Below are 9,486 nucleotides of genomic sequence, written 5' to 3' on the forward strand. Positions count from 1 at the left end.
TAATATTTTAATCCATGTGGAAATTGAAAGTAAACTATTATTCTAATCGGTATGATCCAATTAAAACATTCCCACCTCTGTTTATGTTAGTAGACACGGTTCCCTCGTCGTGAAAAAAGTAAAGAAAGGGAAGCCCTCAGTTTAATCGCTTTTTAGAGCACCGAACTAACACTGCATTGTAGGCATAGATCATCGGTATTAGATGCATCGTTAGGTCATGTTGAGTCAAATCAGCTTGGCTTTTTTTTTTTTTTTTGGTAGCTCACTTCCGAAAATGATGAATATGAAATCCATTGAGTTACGAATACAATGGACCCACCGACCCCAAATCGGGTTGGCTCTCCAGGTAGTCTCTTCCTTCTTGTTACGCGATATTATATATTTATATATTTGGAGAAATAATTAATACAAGTTGGATAAATAACTAAAAAGTTGTTAAATGTGGAAGGAAAATGTGGATAATATTTTTTATTATGAAAAAAAAAAACACTAAATTTAAAAATAAAATTTTAATAAAAGATATAAAATTCTAATAATTTTGTGGAATGAAGGAATAGTCAACTAAAAGTAGTTGACTTTACTAATTGTGTTATTTATTAAAGCTATTGTAGAAGTGATGATAGCATCTTAGTCTAAAAATAATATAAATCAAAATGTAATTTACAATTAAATATTATTTAAGAATAAAATGATAGCTCTTCGTGAAGCCTACCAGTTAAATCATATCGATAATTATGAGGACTCATCTACTAGTCACGGTGTAGTGTTATCTCACCAACGCAATTACTCGTACCCTCTATAGCAATCACTTTATAATGTGTTCTGGCCTATAAGCAGAATCAGAATATCATGCTATATGCTCGGGAGGCCTCACTTTCCTATTAGCTCAATACATACGTGTTATTTCATATCGAGCATACTCATCTTGAATTTTTGAATGGGTAATTATGTCTTACCATACCTCACTCTCGACCATTTACAACTCATCTATTAGTGTAACGACCCAGATATTGTCCTTTTTGGGATTTTCCTCTCGGGCTTCCCCTTAAAGCTTTAAAATGTGTCTGCTAGGGGAAGGTTTCCACACTCGAGTGTTTTGTTCTCCTTCCCAACCAATGTGGGACATCACAAGGGGGCCTTGCGTCCTCGCCGACACTCGTTCCTTTCTCCAATCAACGTGGGACCCCCACCAAATTCACCTCCCTTTGGGGTCCAACGTCCTTACTGGCACATTGTCTCGTGTCTAACCCCCTTCGAAGAACAGCCTCCTCGCTGGCACATAGTCCGGTGTCTGACTCTAATACCATTTGTAACGACCCAGATCCACCACTAGCCGATATTGTCCTCTTTGGGATTTTCCTGTCAGGCCTACTCTTATAAAGGTGTTTTGTTCTCATCCTCCATTTTGTCAGACATCACAACTAAAAACTCTAAAATAGTATGGAATAAGTAGTAATTGAAAAAGGGATTAAAGGAATGCTTAAATTTTATTTTTGATTTTGAGCTAGTTGACCATAATTAAACAAGAATTTTACTATTTTTAAATAAACTTACATTTTATAATTATTAATGTTAGATCTATATTAATTACAATTTGATCAATTATTTTATAATATAATAGAAGTATCGATTTTCACGAAAATTTAAGAGCTTAATCATAATTACAACTGAATTATAGAGTTTTAAAGAAAATTTAATCATGAACTAAAAAAATGGAAACTTAATCTTTAGTTTGATTATTTTTATAAAATATAAAAACTTAAATAAATTATATGGTTACATAGTCTTAAATTAATTATATTAAATTAAAATAGGTATCTAATGACTTTCTAAGCATTTCTTTTTTGCAGTTACGATTAATAAATGATTTAAAACATATTCTTAATCTAACCTCCGACCAAGTTGATGAATGTAGGAGGGATTAATTTAAATATTTTTATGATTGTAGATTTATAAATTTATCAGAACCAGTGGAGAGCTGGTTGTCTTTCATATCGAGCCATTGAATCAATGCGTAGAACCAGTGGAGAGCTAGTTGTCTTTCATATTGAGCCATTGAATCAGCGCGTAGAACTAGTGGAGAGCTGGTTGTCTTTCATATCGAGCCATTAAATCAGCGCCTAGAGCACAATTCCAATGAAATTGTAAAAAATCCGAAGAAATGGTAAAATATGTATTAGTGTTCTGGTGGATCTAAGTTAATTTCTTCACCAAAAAATACATCTTTCACCTAAAAATAGATCTTTCATATAAAAATAAGGGTCAAATGGCTGAAGGACATCAAATACTTTTGGCCTAAGTAAGCATCTTGAATTGATTTAAGTAATCTTTTCGGGTTTGGCTAAGGAAGTACCTTGAATTGATTTAAGTAATCTTTTCGGGTCGAATCACTAAACTATGATGAGAAGTTAGATGCACAATGTATAATAATTTTTTCTAAAACAATTTTCACTAATATATATATAATAGAGAAATTCTCGATAAGAAACTTAATCCTTACAAAAATAAATGAAAATTTTCACATGAATGATGATAATAACAGGCGGTAGGGACGAGGACAAAAGGATTTCATCCCTACCATATCCTATGAACATCTCTATCCGAGATTAACATATTTAAAAGTATCATAGTAGAATCAAAACATGAAAAGTCAAAATAAGGTAAAAAAAGACGAGCATGATACGTCCTTCACCCAGACCACATATATAGGCAACGACCCCTTTTCCTTGTTCATAATTCTAGGTTCAAAATTCCAAATTTCCTATAATTCCACAACTATGTCCTAAATCAAGTGAAAAATAATAATACAACTAATAAAAACAACTCGAAAATGGGAGAAGTTTAAAACCATAAAAAAAGGAATTAGATCGAAGAAACTAGATGACATCATGCTAACCCTCTACCAACGTCGCTAACTCTTAACAGCTCCAACAGCTCCAACTAGTACAAGTGCGACTTGTTACAATTTTGCTCAATCCTAGCCAAATAGTATTTTTATAATGAGTTATCCTTATGGTCGAACATTCCTTGCCTCCATTAATTCAACAACACTCAAGTCAACAGGTAGACAAAATATCAAGTAGGTGAAACCTTTTTTCTCTATTGTTTTTGGTCAATGAATGCTTCCAAGAGACGTAAAAGAAAAGGGATGTGACTCTCTAAGTTGATGTGTCCAAAATTTCCACAAGAAAACAAGATGAGGACAAAGCCCATTGCCTTGCCTCAAGGCATTGACTTCCCATTCATCTCTAAGAAGTGGCATATTTCTTGCCTTTCCCTCCCCTTTGCTCATACAATGCTGTCACACCATTATTCTATTCATATTCATTTCTTGGCTTCAATTATATATTAACTTCCCCATCCACCACCTACCATACCCATCACTTCCTCCATTTTCTCATACTCTTCTCTTCTCAACCATGAAGCTACCTCTCCCTGCTCTGTTTGCTGCACCTCTTGCCTTCTTATTTGCCGTCACCATCGCCGATCCCGACTTGCTTCAAGACGTTTGTGTTGCCGATCTTGCTTCAGGTACCTACTTCAAGTGTTCTAGCTCTGTTCTTTCAAGTTCTTAGGTCTCCCCAATTCTCTAACAGTTGCATAATCATTGGTTTCTAATTTGGGGTTCTGGGTTAAGGTTGTGTGGGTCTAGAGTTGTTTTTGTTTTCGTTCAAAATGTCTCGTACTAATAGAAATGTTGTCATGTTAGAAATGTGAACGATATTCAACGTGAAAGAATGAGATGTTGCACTCTCTTCGAATCGAAGTTGAATTCGAACTACATTTCAAACTTTGACAACATTGATATTGGAAAGTAAACAGAGGAAGAACACAAGATTCAATGATTCTTCTATGTTCTAATCCATGTGGAACAGTTTTCGCATCCCTAACCTGACAATATCAAGCAAAATCTGCAAGATTGAAAGATTCTCTTGTGTTCTAATCCATGTGGAACAGTTTTCACATCCCTAAGCTAACAATATTAAGCAAAATCTGCAAGATTCAATGATTCTCCTATGTTCTAATCCATGTGGAACAGTTTTTGCATCCTAACCTAACAATATCAAGCAAAATCTGCAAGATTCAATGATTCTCCTATGTTCTAATCCATGTGGAACAGTTTTTGCATCCTAACCTAACAATATCAAGCAAAATCTGCAAGATTCAAAGATTCTCCTGTGTTCTAATCCATGTGGAACAGTTTTTGCATCCCTAACCCGACAATATCAAGAAAAATCTGCAAGATTCAATGATTCTCCTATGTTCTAATCCATGTGGAACAGTTTTCGCATCCCTAACCTGACAATATCAAGCAAAATCTGCAAGATTCAATGATTCTCCTATGTTCTAATCCATGTGGAACAGTTTTCACATTTCTAACCTAACAATATCAAGCAAAATCATCAAGTTTAAGCTCAAACTAGGCAAGATCATAGCATTTCCAAACAGTTTATTTTTCCAGATGTTAACATTTGAATCAAAACAGGAATCAAAGTAAACGGATTCACCTGCAAGTCAAATTTCTCAGCGGACGATTTCTTCTTCAATGGATTGGCCAAACCAGGGCTAACAAACAACACCCAAGGCTCGCGAGTAACTGCCGCCAATGTCCAATTTATCCCCGGCCTGAACACGCTCGGCGTTTCCCTAGCGCGGATCGACTACGCCCCCGGTGGCTTGAATCCACCGCACACACACCCGCGCGCCACCGAGATTGTGTTCGTCATCGAAGGCCAACTCGACGTCGGCTTCATAACCACCGCGAATGTCCTCGTCTCGAAGACGATCAAGATGGGCGAGATCTTCGTGTTCCCCAAGGGATTGGTCCACTTCCAGAAGAACAATGGAAAGGTTCCAGCGGCAGTGATTGCAGCATTCAACAGTCAGTTGCCTGGTACTCAATCGATTGCGGCAACGCTTTTCGCCGCATCTCCGCCGGTGCCGGACAATGTGTTGACGAAGGCGTTTCAGATTGGAACTAAAGAGGTTAAGAAGATCAAATCGAGACTTGCGCCAAAATAAGAGAGGCAAATCAATGGCGGTTTCCGTGAATCGAAATCGAAATCGAAGATTGTGTTTGGATTTTGATTTTGATTTGATTTGATTTTGATTTGATTTGGTTGTTGTGTTGTGTTTGTATTGTGATTTGTATTATTGCATTTCTGGGTTCCTTTGTTTCACTCATAATTTGAATAAGAATTGAGATTTGGGGATTTGTTCTTCATTTCTCTCTCCCTTCATTATTTTGGAATCATTTTTTGATAATGTAGATTGTATAATATTTTTTATTAGAATCAATTTTCTTTTTTAAACACGAGTAATTTCCTTGCATTGTGATTGCATCGATCTTCAGCTGCATTAAGACACGTGTTTCGATCCTCACGTGGGAGTCATAGTCTACTGTCTTCTCTCGGTCCTCACATGGGAGTCATAGCATACTGTCTTCTCTCGGTCCTCACGTGGGAGTCATAGCCTCCTGTGTTCTCTCGATCCTCACGTGGGAGTCATAGCCTACTTTCTTCTCTCGGTCCTCACGTGGGAGTCATAGCCTAATGTCTTCTTCCGGTCCTCACGTGGGAGTCATAGCCTAATGTCTTCTTCCGATCCTCGCGTGGGAGTCATAACCTACTGTCTTCTCTCAGTCCTCATATGAGAGCCATAGCCTACGGTCTTCTCTCGGTCCTCACGTGGGAGTCATAGCCTAATGTCTTCTTCCGGTCCTCACGTGGGAGTCATAACCTACTGTCTTCTCTCAGTCCTCATGTGAGAGCCATAGCCTACTGTCTTCTCTCGATCCTCACGTGGGAGTCATAGCCTAATGTCTTCTTCCGGTCCTCACGTGGGAGTCATAACTTACTCTCTTCTCTCAGTCCTCATGTGAGAGTCATAGCCTATTGTCTTCTCTCGGTCCTCACATGAGAGTCATAGCCTACTGTCTTCTCTCGGCCCTCACATGGTCCTTTTACGTGGTAGTTACAACTTACTCTCTTCTTCTCGAGCCTCACATTGTTCTTTCAAGTGGGAGTCACGGGAGTCACAACCTACTCTCTTCTATCAGCCCTCACACGGTCTCTTCACGTGGGAGTCACGACCTAGTCTTTTCTCCAAGCCCTCACATGATACCTTCACCTGGGAGTCACGACCTCGTCTCTTCTCCAAACCCTCACGTGGTCCCTTTACATGGGAGTTACAACACAGTCTCTTCTTCTCAACCCTTAGGTGGCCCTTTCATGTAGAAGTTACAACCTACTCTCCTCTCGACCCTCACATGATCTCTACAAATGAGAGTCACAACCTATTCTTCTCTCGGTCATCATGTGGTTCATTAGGCACCATGTCGCCTTCTTTAAAAAAAAACCACATGTGGGTCACAATCTATTTTTTTTTTTTTCTACTACGATTGTAATACAATGCACGTGTCTATAAATTTTAGCATCAGCTAGTTCGTGTAATCGAAGTTCAGTTAACTTTCTATGAAAGGTTGCGTATTAGATTTTGATGTTTCACATTTATAGTCTCGATCACCTTCTTATGCAAACAAACAGATTTCTTCTATCACCAAACACGTCAATTTAAAATTATTTAAGAACGGAAGGTATTAGATTTATTAATTATCATGATTATTAAATTGAATTAAATAGCATTATCTAATCATTTTTTGCCACGTGGATAAGAGCATTACGTCAAACGTCCATTTATGAAGCAATTTTTTTTATTAAAAAAGAAAAAAAAAAGAATAATATATAATTTTCCCCATTCTCCACGTGAAAATGGCATCTTAATCGGACAATATATTTTATTTTATTCTATTAATTTTGACCACTATTTTTTAAATATTCATATATTTTATTTTATTCTATTAATTTTGACCACTATTTTTTAAATATTCTAAACAAGATAAGAACGAACGAACCATGTGATTAAATTCAATAGTCAGATATCCATTTTACTCGTAGGGATCAGTCTCGAATGGGAGGGAATTCTCCATTTAAACGGAGAATAGGAAAATATGAGAGGAATGGAGAATTTTTTTTTTATTAGATAAATGGGGTCGGGCATGAAATTGTATTTTCTGTCTCCATTTCTGTCCAATTCTCCGCCCAGCTTATTATAAGGAGGCCGAGAATTAGACTGAAATGGTAATATTTAAACTGAAATGGTAATATTTTTAGAAATTTTTAGAAATTTTTAGAAAATGTAGATATACAATACTCAAAGATACAAACTCGATACACAACCAAACTAAAAATACAGATGAAGAGAAATGGAAGAAGAAAACTCCACAAGCAAAGCCATGGCCGCTACCATCAAAGAGGAAACCATAGCCAAAACCCTCCAGACTGAAGAACCAACAATCAAAACCAGAAACTCTAGTCATCAAAATAATCTCGGTTTCAGCTCCATATTGAACGGGGTCTTCCTCGGTGAACGGAGAACGAAAGCAGGACGACGAACTCGACTCAGAGAGGCTCAAACAAGGTCCTGCCTCCATAACAATGGCTTGGGAAGAGGGATCATTTGGAGGGACCTCCAATCCAAGTTATCATCAAACAATGAACAAAGACCATCTTCCACACCTTAACATCAGTTAGACAGACACAAAGTGCAGCTTCAAGCAACTTTCAATCTGTAGTAGGAAAGGCAAACATTATTAACATTCATTAATGAAGTAGTTGTAGTTGTGAGATCACACGTCGATTGGAGAGAGAAACGAAACATTCTTTATAAGGGTGTGAAAACCTCTCCCTAGCAAACGCATTTTAAAACCTCTCCCTAGCAAACGCATTTTAAAACGAAACATTCTTTACAATGTTTTTAAAATGCGTATGATAGGGAGAAGTTTCCACACCCTTATAAAAAATGATTTGTTGCTCCCTTCAACCGAGGTGGGATCTCACAATCCACCCCCCTTAGGGGCCAGCGTCCTCGCTGACCTCGTTTCCCACTCTAATCAATGTGGGACCTCACAATCCACCCTCTTTCGAGGCCAAGCATTCTCGCTGACACTCGTTCCTTTCTCCAATCAATATGGAATCTCACAATCCACCCCGTACAAGGTCCAACATCCTCGCTGACACTCGTTTCCCTCTCCAATCAATATGGAATATCACAAGCCACCCCTTTTAGGGGCCAGCGTTCTCGCTGGCACTCATTCCTCTCTCCAATCAACGTGGAATCTTACAATCCACCCCTTCATAGCCCAGTGTCTTCGTTGACACTCATTCCTCTCTCCAATCAACGTGCGATGTCACACTATATTTTCAAATGCGAATAACTATGGAGTGTCAATATATTCCTCCGGAGTATATATTCCAACTATGAACATACATCAACAGGCTACTTTCAGATCAACCAAACAGAATGCTAGTCTAACCCAATACTAAATTTCCATCAATATATGAACAACATTTGTTACATACCTCAACAAGCAAACCCCAATTGGATGTCTTCTTCCTGTTTAGTGTCCACTTGAAAATCTGTCAAACAAAAACAGTATGAACAAACTGCATACAAGCATCAACTATCAAGATATATGAACAAGAAGAACGAGGAATATACCCAAATGAGGATTGGATTCTTTGGAATAGAAATCATTCTTTTCAATAAGAACTTTCAACATTTCATCAGTGAACTTCGGATGATTCGGATCAGTCGGAGATCCATTCTTAGAATCTGAAATTGAATGTTTCGCAAAACAGAAACCACAGCCTTGATTTACACTCGCATCATAAACACTCTTATCCCAAGAATTTGTTCTTGTAATACTAAAAATCGAAGAAGAACAAGAAGAGGTCCTCTTAATCCTACACCGAAGAATCTGTTTCTTCGCCTTTCGAAATGGATAGAACATCACCTGTTTCGCTTTTCCAAAGCCTTTTTTACCGATCTCCGTTTTTCCATCGTCATCGTCGTCGTCGTCGTCGTCGTCGTCATCATCATCATCGCGCCTGATTTCGGCCGTCGCGATTCTTTTACGATTCTCGTCGCCATCGCCATTAACGCTACTGCAATCAACAGCTGAGATTTGGTTTTCAATATGTTTTGATTCGAACATATATAAATGCGATTCACAAATTGAAGAACAGAAACAAAGGAGTGAAATGGGATGGGATTGGATTGAAATGAAATTGTTCGAATGGAGAAATTTGAAGGAAATTTGTTTGGAAACGATGTGGGCCGATGACAGACAGGGCCAGGTGGATCTGTTGGCGAGTGATTGGCAAATTGTTTGTGTGATGAACTTTTTGGTAACGGAAGAGAACAAATTTGAACTCTTTTTTCTTGAAACAACTAAATTTGTATTTTAAAAATTTAAGATTTCAATTCTTATATTGTTTTATGGATTTGGAAGAAAAACGTGTTTTCACGACTCTCGATCAATTCTGATCCAGTTAATTCTTGTTTCATGGTTCTATATTTGTTCGGCTAAACAATGGGAAACTTTTCTCTAGTTACATGAATTCGGCTTTAGTTTCATTTGAAAAA

The 9,486-nt window shown here is 37.6% G+C and overlaps 2 protein-coding genes across 4 annotated transcripts; one reads left to right on the top strand and one right to left on the bottom strand.

The window, feature by feature from the left end:
* Positions 1 to 3,269: 3,269 nt before the first annotated feature.
* Positions 3,270 to 5,243, top strand: LOC111444388 (germin-like protein 5-1). The gene is made up of 2 exons (XM_023082477.1): positions 3,270 to 3,531; positions 4,487 to 5,243. The coding sequence occupies exons 1-2, from the start codon at positions 3,420 to 3,422 to the stop codon at positions 5,020 to 5,022; spliced, it is 648 nt and encodes a 215-aa protein (XP_022938245.1). The 5' UTR covers positions 3,270 to 3,419; the 3' UTR covers positions 5,023 to 5,243.
* Positions 5,244 to 7,284: 2,041 nt separating this feature from the next.
* LOC111443901 lies at positions 7,285 to 9,332 on the bottom strand. Of its 3 annotated transcripts, XR_002710596.1 has the most exons (4): positions 8,855 to 9,332; positions 8,560 to 8,673; positions 8,421 to 8,477; positions 7,285 to 7,627 (listed from the first exon to the last, which is right to left on the bottom strand). XR_002710596.1 is itself a non-coding variant. In XM_023081745.1 (3 exons), the coding sequence occupies exons 1-2, from the start codon at positions 9,053 to 9,055 to the stop codon at positions 8,422 to 8,424; spliced, it is 552 nt and encodes a 183-aa protein (XP_022937513.1). In that variant the 5' UTR covers positions 9,056 to 9,193; the 3' UTR covers positions 7,285 to 7,627; position 8,421. The 3 variants fall into 3 exon arrangements, 2 of the variants coding, with proteins under 2 accessions (XP_022937513.1, XP_022937511.1); XM_023081745.1 differs by having other exon boundaries at positions 8,560 to 9,193; XM_023081743.1 differs by lacking the exon at positions 7,285 to 7,627 and adding an exon at positions 8,093 to 8,253 and having other exon boundaries at positions 8,560 to 9,192.
* Between the last annotated feature and the right edge of the window lie 154 nt (positions 9,333 to 9,486).

Source organism: Cucurbita moschata, unplaced genomic scaffold (genome assembly GCF_002738365.1).
Source record: "Cucurbita moschata cultivar Rifu unplaced genomic scaffold, Cmos_1.0 Cmo_Scf00006, whole genome shotgun sequence".
Classification (NCBI taxonomy): Eukaryota; Viridiplantae; Streptophyta; class Magnoliopsida; order Cucurbitales; family Cucurbitaceae; genus Cucurbita; species Cucurbita moschata.

What these genes read in the sequence shown, in the direction of transcription:
- LOC111444388 (XM_023082477.1), top strand. Translation starts at nt 3,420, where the DNA reads ATGAAGCTACCTCTCCCTGCTCTGTTTGCTGCACCTCTTGCCTTCTTA. An exon ending in TGTTGCCGATCTTGCTTCAG is followed by an intron (nt 3,532 to 4,486) that starts GTACCTACTTCA and finishes GAATCAAAACAG; the next exon opens with GAATCAAAGTAAACGGATTC.
- LOC111443901 (XM_023081745.1), bottom strand. Translation starts at nt 9,055, where the DNA reads ATGTTCGAATCAAAACATATTGAAAACCAAATCTCAGCTGTTGATTGC. An exon ending in AGAATCCAATCCTCATTTGG is followed by an intron (nt 8,478 to 8,559) that starts GTATATTCCTCG and finishes TTTGTTTGACAG; the next exon opens with ATTTTCAAGTGGACACTAAA.